At 34.1% G+C, this 25,472-nt stretch overlaps 2 protein-coding genes across 2 annotated transcripts; both read left to right on the top strand.

The window, feature by feature from the left end:
- LOC129800564 (sensory neuron membrane protein 2) lies at nt 1–25,421 on the top strand. Its single transcript, XM_055845047.1, has 8 exons — nt 1–547; nt 3,021–3,181; nt 3,252–3,399; nt 10,032–10,283; nt 10,358–10,587; nt 10,716–10,915; nt 24,826–24,941; nt 25,002–25,421. Exons 1-8 carry the CDS (start codon nt 428–430, stop codon nt 25,329–25,331), a joined length of 1,557 nt encoding a protein of 518 aa, XP_055701022.1. The 5' UTR covers nt 1–427; the 3' UTR covers nt 25,332–25,421.
- LOC129800561 (uncharacterized) lies at nt 16,950–19,935 on the top strand. The gene is made up of 2 exons (XM_055845044.1): nt 16,950–17,577; nt 17,642–19,935. Exons 1-2 carry the CDS (start codon nt 17,061–17,063, stop codon nt 19,495–19,497), a joined length of 2,373 nt encoding a protein of 790 aa, XP_055701019.1. The 5' UTR covers nt 16,950–17,060; the 3' UTR covers nt 19,498–19,935.
- Nucleotides 25,422–25,472: the final 51 nt, after the last annotated feature.

Raw genomic sequence — 25,472 nt, 5'->3', positions numbered from 1 at the left:
GTGTTTTTTGAGATAAGCGAAAGTCCAGAGGATTGGAGTAATCTTTATGGTAACAAGGGCACCTTTACCAAATAATCAAATGATTTATATTTTAATAACCCTTGCCACTGTGACATGAATTAATTTTAAGCAGGGGGACGATGGCGGGGGCGGCTACTGATATATTGGTGGCGATATCTGATGAAGTGGCGTGTGGGGGAGGCAAAGGAATCAAAATCGAACTTTTATCGGTGTGAAATAATCGGAAAAAAAGAACGAGAGGTGATATCGATATTATTGGCATGAACGTGGAGGAGTACTGGGACAATATTTCAGTGACCAGTGTGAAGATTCAAGTGCTCTGGACAAGGTGTCTTCTTTCTTGAAACTTCTGGCACAGCCATTCCAGTGTGATAGAACTTAAAAGTGCAGTGAACCAAAAATTAAAATGGAAAGATCATTAGTTTGTATTATAGTTTTCACGGTTATTGGTTTTGTGCTATTTCTATTGGGTGTGATCCTCGGATGGGCAGTGTTTCCGCCTGTTGTTCGCCAGAATATTATTGATGTAAGTTTCATTCATATTTTTACTTTCTGAGTGTACCGTAAATATTTGCAATGTCCTCAACTTTATCCCGGGAGTTTAATTGGATCACATTTTTAAACTGGCAGAGTCCAACCAGTCCAACAATTATCTTGGCGATTTGCACCTCAAGTATCATTAATATTTGTTGTCTCTTGTGCGATTTTCTTCTATCTTATCTTTCCTATTTTGTTTATTTGACCGCCAAGATCGATATTCACATATTTGTGGGTGTCAATTAGGCAAAATCTCTTATTTATTTGATAAGATTTGATTTTAACGTAGGACACATATTTTTTATTGTGTTTTCGGCATTTCTTACGCTGGATTTACATTAGAGGTGATAAGGCAATGTTTTCCGACTCCTGAAACTTAGAAAAGACATTAAAAAGCAGTGATAAGACTAGATCAAGATGTTGTAGGTGAGATTTGTAACATCAACCAACTCGTAATGCGTACAAAATTTTGGCTAACGGAAATTGGGATTTGAAATCAGGAAAGGTTTTCAGGCTTCGCACAGACTCTAGCTTCGAACACTTCATATTTTTTCCATATTTGTGAAAAATAGTTCAGATTCATTTAAGGAACATAGTGAAAATATGAAATGTTCGAAGCCATAGTATGTCCGAAACTTGAAAGCCTTCCCAGAAGCTTAAATTCGTTATCGACGTCTCATCTTCAACCGCTTCTCTCTATAATAGAATCGCGGGATTAAGGTAGCGTAGCTGAGGATAACTGCTGCCCCCTACTGTTCCGAAGCCTTTTTGTAATTTTAGCAATTAAGGATGATCTTTCATTGATCGGATCGGTCAAGACCACTGTTAAGCCCCAGAATTAAAGAAAAGCTTACGAAAAGCAAAGGTTGCAGTCATCAGGATTTACGGTACCTAGGTTAGCTCTTCATGCCACTCAGTCCTGTGATACTTTAGGGATCGGATATAATAGATCGGATGTGTGAAGACAATCCTTAAGGCCTAGAATTAAAGAAAAGCTTACGAAAAGCAAAGCAGGGATGTTTTCGGAGTCGATTCCAAGTCGTTTCCAAACATAATCCTGAATTTGCTTCAGTTCATCTAGGTCTGCTTTGAAGTCGATGTCCTCTCATAATGGTTAACGTTTATTGTTTCGTCCGTTTCGTCCTTTCTGGACCCTTCCCTATAAGTAGATGTATCGTTGTCATTATGATAGATTTGCTAAGCCTGATGTAATTTCAAAGCCTAGTTACTCTGGTGACCTTCCCCCTTTCTCGATCACGGAATCAACGGTTGAATCGACAGATCGTTCCCGATGCAATCCAACTGTCTGTCTTTCAAAGCTCCTTGCCTTGCATTTTTGCTAGCTGAATATAAAACAGGGGGCAATTCTGCGATAATAGGACCTCGTCCTTGAGCCTTTTACTGTTCCCTGGGAATGCGATGTTTCGTTGTCGTCGTGATAGGTTTGCTAAGTCTGATGTTATCCGAAGACTCGTTTATTGCTCTGGATGACTTCCCGCGTTCCTTGATCGTGGAATCAGCGGCTTAATCGATAGGTCGTCCCATTGTTTTGCGTACACGGTAAAAAATTTCGGCACGTATTTGTTCCAAAAATTAGCTCGTCCACGGACACCATAATTTTTGGCATAATCTTGTTCATTTTACAAGACTCAGAAAGATACTCAATATTAGTAATGAATTTGTCCCAAAAATTAGCTCGTCCATGGACACCCAAATTTTTGGAACAAATTTGTACCTTCTATTACACTCAAAAACATCCTCATATTTGTAATGAATTTATTCTAAAAATTAGCTCGTCCGCGGACACCCAAATTTTTGGATCAATTATGTTCCAATGCAGAGTGTGTGTGTAGTGTGTAGTAGAGAGTAGTGAGTAGATAAATTCAAAACGGGAATTCGAGTGTGTCTCGCCGGCTGTAATCGACGGCGACAAATGAAAGATTTCAGAACAATACAGTCCACTTTGACGACGACCATAACACAGATCATTGACTTTAAAGAAGAACGACGAAGTTATTTATGAAATCCACGATTTTTCGCGTTCGGGATTCCTAACACACCCATTTATAACCATGTCCATGACTAATACAATCCTGAATGCTCCTTTCTTACCGCCAAAGAAATATCGGTAGTAGCTCTGCGATTGTCCAATTATCTTTCAGTCTGACATTTTTCAATGAAACGAAAACTTAAGGGAACACATTGGAGAATCATGTTTAACACCCCGGCATGTGAGCCTTGTGTTTACGTTTCACTTTCATCCAGTTACGCGCGCAGATCGGCGGCCTAAATGGTTTTTGGTCCTTCGGTTCACTTCGCTCGTGTAGACTTCAAAGAAGTTGTTCTTTAACTGTTTTCCAAGATCACATTGAATTCCAAAATTTCCAAAATTGCAAAGAGGACATGTAAATCTACAATAGCAACAACAGCTGTGATTACCAATATATTTCTCTTTCTTGCAGAATGTTATACTCAAGGAGGGAACAGAACAATTTGATAGATTTTTGGAGTTACCACAGCCTCTGTCCTTCAAAGTTTACATATTTAACATAACAAATCCCGACGATGTGATTAACAATGGTGCTCTTCCAATGGTTCAAGAAGTTGGCCCTTATGTCTATAAGTGAGATCCTTGTGGAATATCCATTTTTTCTTTCAGCATTTCCATGATAATATTCCATATCATTTTCCAGGCAGTATCTACGAAAGCCAACTTTTGAATTTTCCAATGAATACCGAGAGATCACCTATAAACAAGAGTCGGAATTCCAATATGATTACCGCCTATCAGCACCACTATCTCAAGACGATCCTCTCTATGTTATCAGCATCCACATAAATGTGAGTATATTTTCAGGATATTATCCTTCTGATTCCATAGATGTATCATTTACATTCCCCCAATCCCATCATGCTTACCATAAAAGGCAATTTTGTTAATGGCAATTAAGAATCTACGGGCAGCCACCAAGAGATTTGGACGAAATGTCCAGAGGTTATTGAGAAGAATTCCCGGATCTAGCGTTCTCAGACGCTTCATGAGGAATTCAGTATGCAATTTCTATTTATCTTTAATGTCGTATTGCACTTGAAATATTTGAAATGTGTACTTTAGCCTGCCTCTTAAGAATGCATGTAATCTTTATTTGATATGCTAATCTTATCTTTGACAAGAGATCAATTTTACGGTAAGTCGTTATACAATTTTTGAGATAACATACTTAACTTCAAAAGGTCAGTAGTATAAAGACATATACGTTTTCTTGGAAGTCATAAGCTTTTCCAGTTGAATTAAGGCGTTCAATTTCAATAATAAATGATTTATTATCAAATTTCTTTGAACAACGAAGTAGGAGACAGCAGGTCTACTAATTTTATTTAGAGTCTAGGGTAAATGTTCTAATTCAAAACTATTTCCAGACGCTTTAACTTTGACAGAAGATTCAACACATTAAGTTCATATTTTTTCTGAAGAGAATTACATAAATTTGCTCCTTGACTCTTCTAGAATGTTACTGTTTAGTGAAAATTCTTTAGATATAATTTGAAAACTTCTTAAACACAAGAAAAATACGCGAGCGTAAAATGCTTCTATTCGAAACAAATTAATCCAAATGGAGACAAGGGAAAGTTTCTAATTGGAGACAAACAGTGTAAGTGAAATCGCGACAAAAGGCTTCCAAAACCTTGTTGAGTTGCTCCTGAGTGCAGGATTTGTTCATATTCCTGGTCTTTTCTCCTTTCCCATCTAAAACAATAAGAAAATCTCTCCAAAATATCATATTTCCCGTGTTTCCTATTGAAGCATTTGCAGACACTTCAGAAAAACCCTTTTTGTTCACGAAGTAGGTAATTATTTCATTTGAAGACTTCACGTACCGTTAACAATAAAGATTAGCACTTAATTTAACTAAAATTAGCCAGAAATATGACATAAATGTTAAACAAAACGAATAAACAACAGTCACTTTATTGTGTTTTTCATTGGAAAACATGATCGATCGATGAAAAATTCGATGGTGAAAAGGTACACTTTTAATTTTTTTGAGAAATAAACAAATTAAAATTTGTGAATATGAATGTATTTTCGCTTTATTTGGAGCAAAATTAACTAAATAATGAAACTGTTGTATAGAAAATATATAAATATAATAATTTAGTACTGTATATATCATTAAAAAATGACGTTTCCATTTGGAGTAGCGAAAAATTTCCATTTGGAGCAGGTTTTGAATTAGCTTAATTTACCCTATGACATATTTTAGAAGACAGAAAAATATATTTCGTAAAATTGTTCGTAAATATTTGTGAATTTCTATTGGGGATCTATGAAATGCTCGTTAATCGTATAATTTACTAAAAAGTTCGTAAAAGTTTGTACTCGTTCACAAAAGTTCGTAACCTGATTACTTGTCGTGTATTGCATTACGAGCGATCAAGGCATGAGCCACTCTTTTGTAAGCAAAATATTTCGTAAAATTCTTCGTAAATATTTGTAAATTCCTATTGGGGACTTACAAAATGCTTGTAAGTCGTATAACTCACAAACAATTTCGTAAAAGTTCGTATTTTTTCACAAACCTTGTTCGTAAATTGATATTTAACGAGCATTTTTTGTACCTTTACTACCTTTACATTACAATCATTTGTTCATAAACACACAAGAAAAAAGTTGATAAAATTTTGCCATTTGTTCGTAATTTTTTGCGAAACAGAAATCTACGAACAAATGTTTGTAAAAAAACAAAAATGCTTGGCAAGTGATCATGTTAAGAACAATGTTTGTGAAAAAGACAAACTTTTACGAACTTTTTTGTGTGTCCAAGGGGTAACTCATAAACTCATTCCCATTTTTTCTGACAAGGGTTTTCGGGTTTCTCGGGTTTCGCGATGCAATTTTTGGATTTCTCGGGTTTCGCGAAGCGTTTCTCGGACAATTGACGAGGGTTTCTCAATATAAGTTACCCCTTGTGTGTCACACGACTTACGAACATCGTAAGTCTCCAGTAGAAATTCACTAATATTTATGAACAATTTATCCGAAAAACAGGCTGGCTTGAACCACCTTGCCCTTAACAGGGATTAATTTAATTGGGGATGCATAATGGGCCCAAAAGGAAGCCCGGGTGCAGCGGTTCCGCAAGGTACCGCCTCCACTGTAATCTAATCTAAATTACGAACAATTTTACAAAATATTTTTTTCAGTGGACATATTCCATCGAATCGCATCTTCAGCAGTTAACAATAGGCTGTATGCGATACCCGTTCATCAAGATGTTTCAAGTATAAGGTGGGCCAAATCGAACTGCCAGTGACGTAGATACTTTTACCCGACTGGTAGAGTGTTGACAACTCAGATTTGTCAAACATTTGTAATAGAAAAATAAGAATCGAATAATTTTGCAAAGATTAATTAATTTTCTTCATAAATGAAAATCATGAAAATATATTTATTGTTCCTCAACTAATGAACTTCAAATGAGTATAAATGAGTATGAAAAATTTTGATTTAAAGAAAAAACACCTTTTTACTAATATGACTACATTGGATATGATGTTAAAATTGCCTAGGATAAAATATTGTCCATATATGCCATTAAACTCAATAATTTTTTCCTAAATCGATTTTCCATTGTTAAATTTTAAAATTTAATCTTATTTTCCAGCTAATATGTTTAAAGAGTACATTCAAAATTGTACACTTCTTAAAGTGTCTACACATTGAGAACAATTTTCGTCAAAAATTGCTTTTTTGAAGGAAATTGGCTACAGTGCTGTAAGCAGAAAGAAGAGTTTTTTGAAAAATTATAGACTATACAGAAAAAAAATCAGAGTTCTATGCAAGGCTAGCCTTTCTGGTCAATCTAATATATGGGTTTTTGGCTTCAATTCAATTTTGCCTTCACATTTGAAGGCAAAATTGTACCATATGTCTTGGAACAAATCGATATTGCTTTTTTATTTGTCTTGTAACAAAAAATTAAGAATTCTTAATTCTAATTGAGATAAGCATTGGATCTTAATGAATTACAGATTTTTTTTTGTGTAGTAAAAATTAAGATTTATTTTAAATTTTCTCGGAAAAACATGGTAAAGTCTGAACTGCACAGAGCACTTCTCCCTGATAGAGAATATTTAATTAACTTTCTCTTTGTGAAAAAATTATTTGATAACATTTTTATGATTTAAATTTTAAAAAATAGACCAAGAATCAGAATATTGGGATATCATTCCAAAGTGCGGCAAATTGCCACATTTTTTATGCATGAATGAACAATTGAATGGGTTTTACCACAATTAAGACTACATTTATCAAAAAAAAAGGTCACGTTTTAATCCATAATAGAAATTATGAGAATAACTCAATTGATTCTCAAAAATTCTGAATATCGTAAATATTTATCTCTCAAGTATTGCAATACTCAAAAAAAAACTCACTGGTAAAAATGAATGGATCACCAGGAATCATTTCAAAAGAATCATGGCCTAAAAGGTTCATTTTCATCAAATCACTTGAATTGAATTGATTCTTCTTTAATGAATCACTTCAGTGATCCAAGTAAAGGATCACATTCAATGATACATTGAAAGGTTCCTCGAATCGATCATTTAAGAAAGATCGATGTTCAAGAATATTTTTCTGCCAACTAATAAAAGGAAAATAGCGAAAATGAGTTTTTAGGTTTAAAGGAATAATATAACAAGGCAGAATGAGACATTTTTGAGACAACTATTTTCAATCTTCAGGATATTACGCCAAAAAATATAGAAAATATGGGATACATTCAAATGGATCAAATTGAACATTTCAATTGGATCACTGTTGCGATTATTTTCCACGAATTTTCTTACTAAATAAAACCATTAAAATAGTAAAAAATGTGTTTACTGTATTTGCTCATATAAGGGGAACGTGTCTAAACTAATAAATTGATAGCTTTAAAATTTTAACCGTGATATTTCAGCGATTGAAAATTTGGTACGATATGTCAAAAGTGATACATTTGAATGGATCACTTGGATAATCACGCCACTTTTAGTGATGTCAGTGACAGTCACTGAGACTCGCTGAGCGCATAAATAAACGGGGTGCGCTTGTCGTGGAATTTGTGTCCTTTTAGATATTTAGTGTCTCTTTTCTACAAATTATAATGTTATAGGTAAAAAAGGATTAAGTTTATAGACTTGTGAAAACGTGAAAAATTTGCCAAAAGTGAGTAAAAAAAAGTGAAAATTAAAATAATCCCCAGTTGCACGGATTTGTACAATTCTAAGTAATTTTGTCGGTGTTCCACCCCCGGAAAGAGAGAACTTTCTGTGGATCAAATAGTGAAAAAAAAAATCCTTAGATTTTCATTGTGTAAAAAGTGTTTTTTGCTCTACGTTCAAGCTTCGGAACATTTAGAAGCGCATATCTGGAAATATTTCAGATATATATGTTTTTCTTTTAATTTGTTTTGAAGGGCAAATGCATTACATTTAAAAAAGATTAAAAAGTCATCATTTTAAATGTTCCATTTGATCAATTTTAGAGTATCATTCACTGATCCATTGAAAAGCTCCTCAAAGTGAACCATTCAAAGTATCAAAATTTGATTCTTTTGCAATGGATCAAAATGATCTTTCAAAAAAGGATCGAAATGAAACATTTGAAATGATGGATCATATTTGATTCACCAAAAGGATCGCGAATGAATCAAAATGATCCACCTTTTTTTACCAGTGCTCGCTAAAGACGAGAAAATGCCAATTTTGTCTTAATTAATTCCCTCGTTGGCAAAACTTCATCAGGTGATGACATTTTATAGGTTTCATGGCATGAAAATTGTTTAAAAATACAAAATAATTGTATATGTAAAAATAATTGATAAAAATTAAGTAATATAAGATCCAAAATAGTCGTAAAATAGTACAGAAACAACCATAAGTTGAGAATTCAAATATCATCTTAAATTTCTTTTCTGAATTCGTCTTGACAGTTAAATAAAATTTTCTGAAAAAACTCATACCTCATAGATAGATAGATAGATTTTTAGAAACTCATACCTGATAGATTTTAAAGGAAAGTGTAGTGGTATGTGTGATAGAATTCTCTCTAAAGTGTTGGAAAAAATAACTTCATAAATTAGCTTTTTGTTAATAAAATCAATGGAAACTCATTTTAATAATTTTCGTGTTTTTTTTTCTAAATTTAACACAAAACCGCAAAAAATGTGGAAATTTTAATGAGGGAAATGGATTTATGAGTCCTTAAAACTATTGTAAAAGTCTTACGAAATTAAAGAAAATTAATATTTGCTTTTTGTTGAAAATGTCTGAACTCGGCATTTTATATCAATTTGGTATTCTACGTGATTTTTGTGCTTTGAATGCTGTATTATTTTACTTTAATTTACTGAGTTTTTCCAAAATATATGAGTATTGAATGTTCTGACACATTTGTGATTTGCTTATATGGTGTATGGTCTGTCGGGTTTTGTGGACATAATTTTTGTCCAGTGGAATTTTGTGGGAAAAAAGTGTGAGAAAAACTGAAACAACATCAAATATTAGTTTAATTAATAAAAATAGTCTTTATTATTAACAATTAAACTAATAATTTTGATATTTTCCCACATTTTATAGAAATGTATTCGCATGAGATTTTGGTGCGGGTCACGAACAGCTGATTTTTGACATAACCTCCAAAAAGTATCTACGTCATCACCAGCCCGATCTGGCCCACCTTATTACTTTGTTATTTGTTTTTATTCATCTTGTGTTAGAAAGCTACTCGGCTTCAGTCACTTCAGCTGGAAGAGCTAGGCTGTTGCCATGTTTTTTGGCTTATTTCGAAAACAGCTTCCTACAATTTCTTTTATTTCCGGATATATTTTGAAGGTTGTCCTGGTGAACATAATTATCTAAATACATACATAATGATCTAAAAATATCGCCATTTTGAATTTTTCAAAAGTCAAAGATTAACCACTCTGGATGGCCTATTTTTCAACCGATTTTGTTAAATTTGGATTTTTTGTAAAGGTCTTGAAATCGTCAAAATACCAGGAAACCATTATCTCGAATTTAGTTTTCTGTTGCCTCTATGCTTGTAACTCATGTCAAAACGTTTCAAAATAAGCAATTCTTTACCAATTTTCGATTTTGCAATGTTTTTATGATTTTAAAAACAACTTAATCGGTAGTAAATCAGTAAGAATAAAAAAACATGTGAAAGGATATACACGGAGAGCTCAAACTCATGCGTTCGAGCATTCGGCAAAGCTTTGAGTGTCAGGATTTCAAAAGCACCATAGATTAAGCCAGGAATTCAAAGAGTATAATGCGTAGTTTTTTCGTCAATCACCCTGTTTTTTTATTTCTTTGTGATCTATCACATCTTTTATTCATTTTCTTAATATTTAAATGCAATAGCACCATAATGAAGTATTAGAAACAAGATTTCTCTTCCTAATGATGGATTGTCTTTGCAGTCAGTACTGAAGGAAGTTGAAGAATTGGGAATGCTTGCTCCTATCAATGAAATCATTGATGATTTATTTGGAGAAAATTCTCAAATGATTATGAGAACGACTCCAAGGAAACTTCTGTTTGAAGGAATGGAATTCTGCTGGCCAGGGCGTCATGGCTTTGCTGATCTTATTTGCGAAATTGTAAAGACACAAATGACTGAAACGATGATAATACTTCCAGATGGAACTCTTTCCTTTGCTATGCTCCGTCATGTGAGTGATTAATTTATTTTCTTGAGGTCAGTTAGGGGCAATAAGAAAAACAAATGTGATTTTTTTTTCTTCAGAAAAACATGACCAATAACGGAGTCTTCAGAGTTCACACTGGCCTGGACGAGCCAAGAGATGTCCACCAGATAATTACGTGGGAGGATAAGACGCACAACGATGTCTGGCCAGACAATGATGATGGCACTCCATCTGTCTGCAATCAAATCAAAGGGAGTGACGGATCAGCTTTCAGGCCACTTCAGGAAACCGGTGAGACTGCCTTCATTTTCAACACAGACATCTGCCGGTAAGTTGTTTTATTAGTTCCAAGACAAATGACCATCTTTGCCTTCGACTGACATCCGAGATGGCAGAGTTCAAAGCCACTTCAGAACTTCCGGCTACATCAAGTACCTTTTCTTAACCAATTTTCAGAACAGTTCAACTGGAATACGATGGACAGGGAGAATATGAGGGAATTCCTGGCTTCAAGTACAAAGCATCTCGCTTTTTCCTTGATCAAGTCGGTCCAGAATTCAACAATTCCTGCTACTGCATCAATGCAATTCCTGGAGCAATTGTCCAGGAGAATGGATGTCTCTATCCTGGAGCAGTGGATCTGAGCTTTTGTCAAGGTGAGTCTGTTTTCTTTCAATTCTTCATGTTAAAGACTTTTTTTTTTTGGAGCAAATAATCGAAAAGATCGTAAATTTTAATGGTTGATCGTTAAAAGCATTGACATCCATTTTATGAGCTTTGTATTTGTATAAAAGCATTAACTACAGCCACTCGTTTCGCTTTGATTAATTTTTCTTGACTGAGAAAGGATTTTTGAGAAATATGATCTGAAAATGTCACAATTTCCTAAAAAGATCAACATGTGAATTCCATCAGAAAATCTTCCCAGGCCATTTGAGTCACCTGAACAAATTGTGTACTCATTGAAATCAAAAGCGTGTGAGGAAGTTGATTGTAATCTTCAAGGGGCTAATGGAGCTATTATACATTAAAAAATATATATATGATTGTGATTTATCAAAAGACTCAGATGACTGAGACTATTTTTAGTACACGATTTGTACTAAAAAATAATCAAAGTGTTTAAAATCATTTTTTTAGTTTTAGTACAATCATTAGGTTTAATATTTCTCATAAAGTTATTACATTGAAAATGTTGCTCTATTGAAATATTACTGTATTTTGCCTAATCTATTTCATGCCCCTCCCAACTTGTACTAAAAAAAAACAGTTCTAAAATGAGATATAGAGCAAAACATAAAACCACTCTGCCACACTACCAAAATATCCAAAAATCTTCTTTTTGTTAAAAAAAAATATTATAATAAAGAATACTATCAAAACAGAGATTTTAGTACACAAGTTGGAGTGAGAAATGCTTCAAATTTTATTTAATCTGCATTCTGAAAGGTTTTCAATACTTGAAAAGAAGCAAGTATTGATTTCTCTAATACTTTCTATGTTAGCTTCAAATTTGAGCCAAAAAATTTTTGAACAGGCATGTGCTAAAAGCGTTAAGGGAAAAATTCTAACGTTAATGTTTCAAAATTATTCCCCATTAAAGGCACTAAAGGGAAGCCGAGCTTCCCTTTATTGCCATTTTCTTGTTAATGCAATGTGTTTTTTAGTTATAAGGCTTAGCACAATCCTGTACTAAATTAAACAGCAATGAAATTGTAAGTTCAAGATGACGATTAATGTCTTGGATTTGTACTTAAACACATTACATTAGAAAAAAATCGAATAATTGCGATTAATTATTCTTTAGTACATTTTAATAGAGCTGCAAGTCACAAGACGAAAATTCAATTGATGAGGAAAGGAAATAATGCACAAATTTTGGAATGTATTACTTTATTACGAGTTTCTATTTATGAGTGCTTTTATAGTGCAATATTTTTCTATTTTTTTTCCGACTTATAAATTGATTTAGTTATAAATTGATTTAGTACAGGATTTTTTTGTTTGTAACAATGGTGACAATGAATTGGGCAATGGACAGGTCTTCAACAGACCTGAGGATTAGCCGAGAGACGATTTATTAGTGCTTATATATTTGCAATAATGATTAAACTACTTTTGCATGATTTTCCACTAAACCGTCTCTTGGATTAAGTCGTAAGCCTGTCAGTTGGTTTAGTACAATCCTGTACTAACTTATAAAGAAGAAAATTATAAGTTCAAGATCACTTTCAAAGTCTTCTATTTATATTAATTACATCATATTAAAAAAAAATCAGTTGCGATCAATTGTTCTTTAGTACAACTTAATCGAGGTATAAGATACAATTTTAAGATATAATTGATAAGCAAATGGAAATATCCACATATATTGAAATGTACTTATTTCAAGCCTGTATGAGTCCTTTTTTAGTGCAATATTTCTCTCAGTATTTCCAAGTTTCTTGTCACAAATTGACATAGTACTGGATTGTTCCAAATTAAAAACAACTGATATTTTCCTTATTATTTTTTTTTATTTTGAAATGTGACATTGTTTCATAAAATTATACTATTTGCAGTGACTTTTGAAACTTATCTAACAAATTTTTAGTACAAATAAAACAAGATAAGAGAATATATAACGATGATAATAGCTGCAATATAAAAATTACAACCATATATTATTTATACTAAATTGCGTCATGTTTAAGAAATATTAAAAGAATTTTTAGTACAAGTGAAATAAAATCAATAAAACACAAATATAAAGTTATAAAGATCTCACTTTTGTACTAAATCAGAACATGTTGAGGAAACAATCCAAATAATTTTTAGTACAAGATAAACTAGACTCAGGATGCCTAACCTAATGATAAAAAGCTAGGAGTAATAAAATATATATAATATTTTTAGTACTAAAAACGATTTTTAATATAATAGCTCCTTAATATCTTTATTGTTTATTTTTGTTCGGTATTTGCTAGATGTCTTTAATTTACAAAAATATTAGCCCCTCGATAGTCGCCCAAACGGTCAGTGTATTCCTCGTTTTTGGTAGAAAAATTGCGTTTAGAATAGCTTAAGGCAGCATCTTTGCATTTTACTGCCGCAAATAAATTTGCTGTCAATATCTCGTTTGCCTTCGCGGGGAATCTTCTGTGGACAGCTGGAGAGAGAGATGTGATATGTTTTTGTGATTTCCACGAAAAAAAACTACACGCAGATGATTGAATGAATGAGGAAGATGAGTCAAATGACTCGCACGCGACAAAACGATCGGCAAGTTACTATTGTGGTCAGTGGGTCGGATAGTGAATCTCGTGATGATCTTTTGGCTGCAAGATCACGATCACGATCGGTAAAAAAATAAATATTTATGCTGGCTGTTAGATTGATGATGAGCAATAAAAATCATGGAATTATTGCTGCAGTATAATCATAAATAAGAGATTCTCGTTGCGTGCCAAATGACCTAAGAAATCTGCGCTTAGAACTCTGACAGAGATACAAACCGAAAACTGGTTTCACCTGTCTCCAGGTGATTTATGCGGCGAGATCAGTGTGTGTATGGTGTATTCTTGTGGTTCAAAGCTAAACAAGGCGGAATGTCTCAAAAAATTCCCTTTCAAACTATCTTGTTAAACAAATTTGTCACAAAAACTTATATTCTAGCGAAATAATAAGCATTATTTACGCACAATTGATGTTAAATTAATCATTTTTGTGGCAAATTACGTCTTTAGGATGCTTTATTCTGAATTGTAATTAAGATGTTAGTTGAATGGTGATTAGTTGAATTGAGAAAAAATTAATCAAATCGAGAAATTGACGTTTTTTTTTCAAAAATCCTTTTTTATTAATGTTTTCAACAACATTTTTTTCTTTTATTTTTATTGATTTGTTCTTTTGGGTCAATGTAATAGTCGTCTCGTCAGGGAATATGCAAAAAAAATATCTCTGCAACTAGATACGGTAAAAAAGTCGTTATATAATGAGTGTGTCTGTTTTAAAATAAAACAATAATAAAATTGAACCTAATGAGCAACGCACATTAACTTTTATTTGTACTAAAAAATTTATAGAGACTATTATAAACAAAAGATAAGAAAGACTTTACTATGTTTATTACGACTAAAATTTAAAAAATAACCTCCCAAAATTATTTCCTAGTTGCGCTTAATAATTTCCATAAACATTTTTAGTACAGAATTACAGAATTTCGAGAAATAAAGAATATAATAAGAGTAATTGGCATTAAGCACTTCATTTCTTCTCTTTGGCAGTATGATCAATATTTTATAGTTTTTTATATTTATTTAGTAAAATAAAACTGTATAAAAAGTGAAAATTTCATGCGGCATTTAGTACGTGCATGTACTAAATGCTTAGCTCATCTACTAACACTTTTCGCATTTTTTGTGTTTCTTTTAATAATTGATGTAAAATTTTGCTAGTCAATAACTGTATAACTTTGATCTTGAATTGGTTTAGTACATGCATGTACTACATGATTAACTCAACTATAAACATTCTATTTTTAGTTTCTTTTCTAATATTTCTATTTTATTTGAAATATTTTTTGATATTTCTGTAATAATTGGTATAAAATTGAACTAGTAAGAAAATTGAGAATGCCGAAAATTTCGATTATGAATTTGTTTAGTACATGCAAGTACTAAGTTAACAACATTTTTGGTATTTTATTTGTTTTTTTCGTTAAAAATTGATAAAATATTAAACTAGTACAAAAAAACTTGAGAATTTCGATTATGAACTGGTTTAGTACATACATGTACTACATGATAAGCGCAGCTATTAACATTCTACTTGGTATTTTTATTTTTGTTTTCATTTATTCCATTTATTACTATTTTATTTTGTATTTTTGTCAACATTTCTTTAATAACTGATGCAAAATTGAGCAACTAATAAAAAAAACTTGAGAATTCCGATTATGAATTGATTTAGTACATGTATGTACTAAGTGCTAAGCTCAGCTATTAACGTATTAAAAAAAACGTGTTAAAAAACTTGAGAATTTCGAATGCGAACTGATTGCGAATGATTGATATCGTACTCGTATCCGTCAGCTCTTTAGATTCTTGAGTACGTGCAGCAAGTACTTCATATTATAAAGAAGTAATTACAAAAGGATTTGAATCTGCCGGGTGTGCGAGTGGATTTCTCTCGGCATCTAAAAAGCTGACGGGTGTGAATACGATTTCAATAATTTACCCTCTGGTTTAATACATGCATGATGCATGTATTACATGATAAACGCAGCTATTAACATTCTATTTGGTATTTTTGTTTTTGTTTTCATTAATTCCTATTTTATTTGGAATTTTTACTGATAGTTCTTTAATAACTGATGTAAGATTGTGCAAATAAAAATGAGCTTGTGAATTTATATTATGAATTGGTTTTAGTACACACATGTACTAAATGTTAAGCTCATTTTACTAACGTTTATTTCGTGTTTTTTTCCTTTTCTTTAAAATAGTTTATATTAAATTTAAGTAACAAAAATCTAGGAATTTCTATTATAAATTAGTTTAGTACAAGAATACATGTACTAAATGTTAAGTTGGTCAGTTATTTTTTTTCTATATTTATAAATTGTCTTTCTTCAATAGCTGTTGAATTGCAGAACTGGCTTTTGCACTTTTAAAAATCTGAATATTTTTTAAATTGTTTTTCCGAAAAGGTACTTCGCCTTAAGAAACTCTTTATTATAAGATAAGGCGAGAATCTTCGTTTAATTCTACTTATTTTGTTATATTTAAGATTTTGCTGAAATTTCTGATTCTGGCAAAACTATTAAAAAACTAAAATTCTATTGCATTCATCTTATGTTTGGACACTGAGAGAAATCCGAAAAAGTTAAAATAACATTCCGGAAATGTTAATTTTACCCTGCAGTATTAATCCGAAATCGGTGTAAATATTACCCTTTTTAGGTGTATTGGGGGTTAAAGTTAACCTTTTTCATGTTAATTTCACCCTTAAAAAAGTGTAAAATTAACATTAAAAAATGTTGATATATTTTTACACCTAAAAAGTGTTAAAGTTATGAAGAAACAAAGTTAATCGCATCCCCATTTTTTTTCTCTGTGGAGGGTACCTTGCCCTGGAAAACTCACTAGAACATGTGAAACATAAACTTTCGTTTTGTCTTCATTCTTTTATATCTTCTTTACTTGAATGAATCTTGAAGAACACTGTTTATTATTTATACCTATTTTTTTTACTCAAGTCCATGAGATGGCGCTTTGCCCTGAAAAACTCTTTAGTACATTCGAAGACGATGTTGTCCGATTGTGTTTGTTCTATTATTTTTATGCTAAATTATTAAATACGACATAGTAAAAACTTGGTCAGAATGATCCTTCTCGGAGAAGGTACTTCGCCCTGGAAATCTCTTTAGTACATGGGATTCTTATTTTTTGATTTCTACAGATTGTAAAATGTTGTACAATCATCTTTGGATTTGTTAACCTTGCCTGGATTTTAGAGTAATAATTCCCAAGACTTTGTAGAGTCGGAAGATTGACCAGACAGGTGGATTTCATGCAAATATGTGTGATGTCTTCTTGGTGGAGTGGGAGAAGATCAATAAGCGAGAGTGATGTCGTTGAATCCCAATCGCAAGAAACCACTCTAAAGATATAGAATCTGTCTATAAAAGTGAATCCCCTGGTAGCCGAAGGCTCAGTTGTTGCGTGAGAAGAGTCTGGGCAGCATCGCGTGTGATTTTCTGTGCAAAGTGTTCAATTGGCGGGAAAAAAATAATAAAAGTGTGCTATTGAGGAGGAAGATATGACCAGGCTTGCCCATGTGATTGTGGCTGTGGTGCTGTTCGTCTGTGGCGAGAGTCGTGTGTATGATCGGTGTGAATTGGCACTGGAACTGCGCTATAGGCATGAGATTTTGAGTGATGCGGAAGTGGCAAATTGGGTGTGCATAGCCCAGCATCAGTCCGCCTTCAATACAGCAGCCGTTGGTCATTCTGGTGGAACGGGCTATCATGGATTGCTCCAGATCAGCGATGAATTCTGGTGTTCGACTTTTGGCGAGGGGAAGGCATGTGGGATGTCCTGCTCGAGATTGGTTGATGATGACATCACAGATGATCTACACTGCTCCAGGATTATCCATGAGGAGCACCAGAGGCTATCGGGAGATGGTTACAATGCTTGGACTGTGTACAAGAGTCACTGCAACAATGGAAGGGCTCTTCCCTACATTCATGGATGTTTCGACAATTACATCTCCCGGGAGGACTTCCGGACGAGCTTGCCAACAGTTTCTCGACCATCATACACACCAAGTGAAGGTTCAATAAATTTTTCTACCTCGAAAAAAAAAGTATTTTTTCTACCATTCTGATCATTTTGCAGTGATACGATCTCGGTCGAGGAAGAGTTATGGAAAGGTCTATGAACGCTGTGAATTAGCCCAGGAACTTGTTTATAAGCACCATGTGCCCATTGAAGAGGTGGCAATGTGGGTGTGCATTGCTAAGCATGAGTCTGCGTTCAATACTTCCGCCGTGGGACACTTAAATGCCGATGGAAGTGGTGATCATGGGCTGTTTCAGATCAGTGATATTTACTGGTGTTCCCCTCCAGGGAAGGGATGGGTATGTGGGCTTTCTTGTGCTCAGCTGGAGGATGATGACATCAGTGATGATGTGAAGTGCATGAGGAAGATCTATGCTGAGCATCAGCGTCTCTCTGGAGATGGATTCAATGCCTGGACAGTTTATGGGCTTCACTGCCGAGGGAGGGCGGAAAAGTACATTGATGGATGTTTCACGGAGGATGACCAGGACAATGTTATCAACAGAGTGCCGGGAATTGTAGCTCCTGTCCATCCACCATCATTTACTCCCAAAACTCCTCCAGTTCCAAGCGTTCGGAAGCTCGGAAAAATCTACAGTCGATGTGAATTGGCGCAGGAACTGCTGTACATTCACTTCCTGCCTAGAGATCAGATAGCCACCTGGGTTTGTATAGCTGAGCATGAATCTAGCTTCAATACAGCTGCTGTGGGACGCTTAAATGCCGACGGAAGTGCTGATCATGGACTCTTCCAAATCAGTGATCTCTATTGGTGTTCTCCTCCAGGAAATGGCCTCGGCTGTGGCATTAGCTGCGATCTACTCGAAGATGACGATATTACAGATGATGTTGAGTGTATTCGAACGATTCACAATGAGCACACAAGGATCTCAGGAAATGGATTTACAGCCTGGACAGTTTACAATAGAAATTGTCTGTGGAATGTTGATCAGTACATTGAAGGCTGCTTCCCGGAAGAAGTTCCAACGACGGAAAAAACAACAACTTCCCGAGGATTTTCCTTCAGTTTTGGCCAGAACTTCCCAGCTACAGAAGCACCCAAGGAAGAGATTCTGAGTCAAAAGCCAGAAACCACAACCAGAAGATTTCAATTCACTTTCAGCGACAGGAAAACTGAAGCTCCAGGAGCACCGGAAGTGGCTACAAGACAACCTCCGGAACCTCCAACTAGGAGATTCTCTTATAGATTTGGTGAGAAAGTGGCAACTACTCAACCTCCTGCGCCTCCTGCGGCTCCTAAAGAAGTGATTCTAAGTCAAAAGCCAGAAACCACAACTCCCAGAAGATTTCTATTCTCTTTCGCGGACAGAGGATCTACAAAAGCCCCGGAAGTTGTTCAAACTCAGACTTCTAGAACATTCTCATACAGATTTGGTGAACAAGTAGCCACTACAGAAGTCCCTAAAGAAATTTCAACACAAACGACATCCAGGACTTTCGGCTTTGGATCCACAACAACAGAATCACCAAGAAAAGTCCTGACCACGAAGAAAAAAGGCCAGACATTCAATATATTCGATTTTTACTTGAATTATTTCAAAGCGACACAGAAAACCACAAAAAAGCCCACAATTTACAAGACCACCACACTAGAAATCCCAGAAACTCCTACAGAAATCACGACAGAAAGGATCATTGAAACCACCACGAAGAAGCCCAGTGTCTTTGATATTTACCTGAGAAGAACAACACTTCCGGCTAAAATTTTCGCGCCAAAAAGTACGACTTTCTTCGCAAATTCCCTGCCTACAGTCAAACCATTTGATCTGGATTACATTAAGGGATTGACAACGCCGAAGAATATCATCTCCCGAGCTGTCCAAGATGTTCCTGCCCCATTTAGCCAGAGAGCACACTTCGACAGTATCTTTGATACATTCTTCCATGGATAGACAACTAAAGCATAATTCCGGACGCGTGGTGGGCCAAAAAAGGCGTGACATCATTGGTCAATAGCGTTTTTACATAGTTAATTAGCTGGACAAGATATTTAAGCATAAAACGACACTTGTCTGGAGATCAAGTGTAAAAATAGTGCTTTTTGTGGAAGAGACTCCGCAGTCAAAATGGGCAATTAATCAAAGTCTCAAGTGGATTGACCCTTGGGATTTCTGCATTTTTTTTTAGTAGCACCTCAGCTTCTGGATAGAGATAGTATACGAAAACTTGCCGATAACTTGTGTTCTTACTCGAGTATTTCCATCAAAACACGGAGAGTGATTAAGTGGACAACCAGAGACTAATTTACGAGCGCTGTGTAATTTTAAGGGGGGATATTCGCTTTGAAAGCTTGGAAGAGATAATGTGGAAATAAAAGACTTTCTCAAACATTTTAAGTGGTTTTTAAAATGCTGATTCTGGTTTAAGGCGACTTCTGCGGATTTTAGAATCTTTGACCTCGAAAACAGAGTTTTAAACAAACAGGGTGGAGTCCCGTGCAATAGGAAAAGGCTTTCAGGCTTCGCAGATATACTCTGGCTTCGAACACTTCATATTCTTCCCATATTCCTCTTAAAATGCCATGGATAGGTCAGATTTATTAAAAGAATATGGGAAAGAATATGAAATGTGCGAAGTCAGAGTGTTCTTGTCAAAATTCTCCATCCGAATATTCTTTATTCAATAAACTCAAATTTTTCTAGTGCGATAATTTCAATGTCTATACTGTATGAGTGATTAAAGATCTGAAAAGAGGGAGTCAGCCATGATTGTCTATTTTATTCTAAGCCTAACCTTACATACCTGAGCAGTCAACTTGCCCTCTTTAAATCTCCATAAATTCTCGCTTTTCTTTAAATATAAATTTCCCTATAAATAGAACAATCTTTAAGTTTTCGTAATCCCTATTTTCCTTGTTTCCTACTTGCAGGTTTTCAGTAGATATTCACAAATTCTAAATCTCGTGTTCGTCCTCGGAATCTCTTTCACAAAATGACATTTCATTTCCGCTATGGCAACACTAAACTAAACAATGGCTGACCCCTCACATTTAGTACTCATTTGAAATTCGAATCTGCAACACAGAGTATGTGCGAAGCCTGGAAGCCTTTCCCAACTGCTCTGAATACTATTCTCAATGATAATTCACAATAAAAAGGGCTCGCGAAGCGTCCTATACTTTGCGAAATGGTCGAACTCGTGACATAGATGCTATATCTCAAAAGTGCTTTCGCAATACTATTAAAGTTTTTATTGGTTCAATTCGACGGTTCCATTCCATACTATGCTATCTCAGAATAACAACTTTTCAGAGGAGCCATTTGAAATCGGCAATTTCCTATGCCGCGCGTGTACATTTTTCGAAAGTCTCAAATATCTCGTTACCCGAACATCGGATGACCACCAAATTTTCACCAGTTATAAATCTCGATCTCAGGAACAACATATCTCTCGGAGTAATGTAAAGCTAAGTCGACTTAGCATAGTATGAAATGGAGCCGTCGAATTCATGTAGAAAAGAACAGCGTTCACGAGTTCAATGATTTATGATGAATTTTATAAAGAAATATTAAACAAAATCTAATATTTAAATCTTCAAAATATTTTTTTGAGGACTTAAAAAGCTTTCAAACAACTTTTGTAAAAGAAAGCTGTAGTATAATGATGTGTTAGATAATGATGCTTTATTAAAGAGTCTTCAAGCTTTCCAAATTTGGTTCCAAATTAATCAGAATCGGGTGTATTAGATATATTGATTTTATTTTTGAAAGAAACTACAGAAAAATTTCAAGGGAAAGTCTTGATTTCTTTAGCGAGCTTTTTAGCATACGATATCCGTAAAATACATCAAGATTAAGTTTAAATTAAGTTTTAAAACACTGAAAGAGCATTATCAATTATCATTTTCAACCGCTTATCCCTATTGGGGTCGCGGGCTTAGGACATCTAAGTTAGCAGTCCACACCTGTGGATCCTCCGCCACTTCAGGAAGATGTTCAGCTTCAATGTCAAGGCTCTCCAAGGCAAAATCCTGAATTTGATTTTAGGTTATGTGAGTCATAACCTCAATTTTCCACATATAGAAAAGAAATTGGGAGATTCCTTATTATCAAATTACTGGGGTAAAGTAATTACTTCAAATCGTAGTATGATCTTTTCCTCAAGAAATAGAATTAGGATTTATATCAAATATAATCCTTCAAATTTTGAGTAGAAGAATTACTTTACAGAAAAGATAATGAAATTCTTATAATTTTAGATTCAGATGATTAAAATTTTAAGCTAATTAGTAGATTCTTACTTGTTTTTAGTTAAATAATGGCAAAGATTTAAGTTTTCTGTTATTATTTAAAAACCGATTATAAAATTTTTAATTTTCTTGTTATAAAATGAATTTGTCTGTCGAGGTTAGGTTATACATAACCTTAAATTTTTAAATAATTTCTTTACGAAATGGGAAAATCAGCTGTTATAATCTAGCTGGGACATTTTTATGTAAAAAGTGAGTGGGATAAGTAAATTTATGATAACTTTGTGGATATTTTTCCATTTCTTTTGATAACGTTATGGAGTTCTCAATTTATTTATGGACAACGTTTGACACTAATCCTTTGAGTTTCTTGATTATAGAACTTCCTTCAATTTACATCTGGATTATTACCTTTGAATTTGTTTTTTTTTTGCGAATCATTCCTTATGTTATAATGATTTTTCACGATTAAAGGTTAAAAAGGCTCTAGAGAACGTATTTCTCATCCTAATGGTATCATGTTTGAGTTCATTGAAAAGGTCTTGGAATTTCTGATAAACCTGAAGCGGTTTTAATCGGTTCTGAACCGGTAATGAACCGATATATCGATAATTTTTTGTTTAAAAAAATCTTGAGAACAGGAAAAAAACTAAAGATAGTTATTTACCAATAGATTAATGTCATCTCAATTTAAATGTGGTGAATGTCACTAACAAATTATTTTATAAATGAGGCGTTCAGAGCATAAGGATCTGTCGTGTAGGGGAAAGTAGTCTGACTTTGAATACAGCAGCCATTTGAATGTTTCAATTTTTCTGTTAGTTGTTAAAGCAAAAATTCTATTTTGCAAACTATAGTTAATATATTGACTATTTTCTATTAACTTCGTTTAACAAAATGGAATTTTAGCTTTGGGAAATAAGAGAAAAATTGATGCATTCAAATATTGCCGCATTTAAAGGTAGGTCACTTTCCCCTATCCTCTGTTAAAATAGCCCACTCTTGCTTTTGAACACTCAAATATTCTAATGTGAAACCTTCTTAAATTTACAATTAAACATGCTTTTTGTTCTTGAAGTGCATAAAACATGTGAAATATTGCAATACAGAGTGGCTAAAAAAAATGCAAGAAACTAAAGCGCTATATTAACCTCATTTTTTGTTCAACTTTTTTGAAATAAAGAAAAAATGGTAGTAAATACATCAAAATTTTACAATATTATCGGTTTTGTTCAATACGATCTTATTTTGACTTAATTATGGTCTTAAGTCTGTCAGAAAATGCATCGTAGTTTGCACGAATGCCAGCTTTCTGAAAGTCCTGCTATTCATGAGGAAGGACTGCCTTCAGGTCATCGACACTTTGCTACTTTTTAGTCCTAACATTGATCAACAAAATGCCTCTTTTGAAGAAGTCAAACGATTTTGCATCCAAGAATCGTGGAGGTCATTGTTTTCCCAAAATGAAGTGCAAAACGTTTTTTTTTAGCCAAATCTTGTTCGAAGCGGGATTTCTGCGACGTTGTCGAGTCTTGATCAAACTCCCATTAGTTCTTACTAAAATTTTTGTTTGTCCACGACTCCAACACTTCCTCCGGGACAATTTCCTGAAACACATTGGCATTCGTTTTGACTGTACACCTATAAAAACCCCAATGGATAGCGATAATTTGTCTTCAAGGAAGTCCAGACCTTCAAAAAGGTGGTCCTTGACTTCCGGTCTAAATTATCGTATGATCTTTCCTTCAGATAGACACAATTATTTTGTTTGAACATTAATTGCTCAATTAAAAATTTTTCTTATCAGAAAAGATGACGTTTCTGAAACTGACCATGAACGTGCAAGCGAATTTACTCCGTTTTCGATCGAGCATAACTTCTTTATGAGGATCGATGAAATCTCGTCCTTTTCAGGACGTTTAAGGCTTCATAAATTCTTAAATTCTTAATTCTTTCTGTACATTTTTATTTTCAATATTTCCTTTTTTTCTTTTTTTTTCTTTCTTTCACAATTGTAAAAGGGATGATCCTATTTTTGTGAATAAAGTATATTATTATTATTATTATTATTATTATTATTAATATATAGAGGTCCTTTAACAAAATTTATTTCATGGTTATTTGCATTCTATGCGTCTCAGAAATCGTTTGTTTACAGATGTGACGCAGATTTTGTTCAATTTGCTTCTTCATTTTAAGAACGATGACTAGCGATGAAGCAATTTTTTTAGACCTTCACCAAAGCAATTTTAAAATGCTACTAGTATCCCTATACCAACTTATGTTTCGAAAAACGGAAAGTTTAATTACATTCCGGTTTTGAAGAGCCCTAACGATAGCTTCTTCCGCATTTCTTGCAAAATATAGCGACAATAAATTGTCACGTTTGAGTTCCATTACGGTTTAAAACAGTTTTACAAAATATTATCGAAAATGCTTTTGTAGGCTTTTAGCCAATAAAATGAACTACCACTATGCAAGATATGAAACCGCTATCACCAGCGGTTTGACAAGTATGCACACTGAAAATTGTTGCATTTTTTCAGCCACCATGTATAATTTTTCTACTAATGTACTTGATTTAGTACATGTCTGTGCTAAATATTCTAAATCGGTTAAGCGATATTTTTAATGTATACAGTCCCATTAGAATCTTTTCAGGTTTCGTTGTTTTATTCTTAAAGCTTTTCCTTTTCATTTTTGAAGTCTACCTTTATTTAAATAAATTAATCATTAAGCTCCCGCGACTTGGAACGGGATAAACACATTTGAAGACAAATCGACGGGTGGATTATTCATGATGTTTCAGAAGACCTGAAAACAGATGGTTAAATATCAAAGATCATGTATTAAATGTTGTCAAATAGATCTCAGATTAATTGCAAACCATTTGCTCTATTTTTTTGTGCTTTTTTTGTGCTTTTTTGTGAGAATATTTCAAAAATTGCATAAGTATGAAATGCTCCAGATCTTATCTCTATCATTTAATCTGGTAAGCATTTAATCTTTATGCTTTTTTTTTAATTTCCAGGAGCTCCTATTGTGCTAACCAAACCGCATCTCTTGGGGGCTGATCATTATCGTCAATTTATCAATGGGTTGTCCCCGGATCCGGAAAAGCATGATATTGAAGTTCTGGTGGAGCCGGTAAGTGGCAATCTTTTTGTTCTTTAGCCAATTTTTGCTGAAAGATCTTTGGGATTGTAGCACACTGGTACGCCCTTGACAGCCGCCAGTCGGGTGCAGTTCAATCAATTCCTTCGTGCTATGCCACCAGTGACAATTACTGAGAACCTCGTTCAGTCCTTTGTGCCCATTATGTGGGTGGATGAGGGAATTGAGCTCAATGATGAACTTGTGGATTACATCTGGACATCCCTGACGCAGATTCTTATAATCCTCGATGCTGTTCACTGGACACTCTTTGCTGTAGGTCTCACACTCTTCGTGGCTATGCTAGTTTGGCTGATTGTAGCACTGCACAAACGTCGATCAAGTGGGCGACATGTGGGCAGTTATAGTCCCACGACAAAGTGAGCTTTCTCACGGATTTTCCAGGTGTATTAATTGTTTTTCTGTGGAATAAATTTTGGAGGGAAAAAAAACTCCCCAAAATATAGGCAAAAATACTTTGGCGCTCATGGAGAGTAGCTTTTTCCCACCCATTTATCTCGTTTA

The sequence above is a fragment of the Phlebotomus papatasi genome, chromosome 2, assembly GCF_024763615.1.
Source record: "Phlebotomus papatasi isolate M1 chromosome 2, Ppap_2.1, whole genome shotgun sequence".
NCBI lineage: Eukaryota > Metazoa > Arthropoda > Insecta > Diptera > Psychodidae > Phlebotomus > Phlebotomus papatasi.
This window is presented reverse-complemented; position numbering and strand designations above follow the sequence as displayed.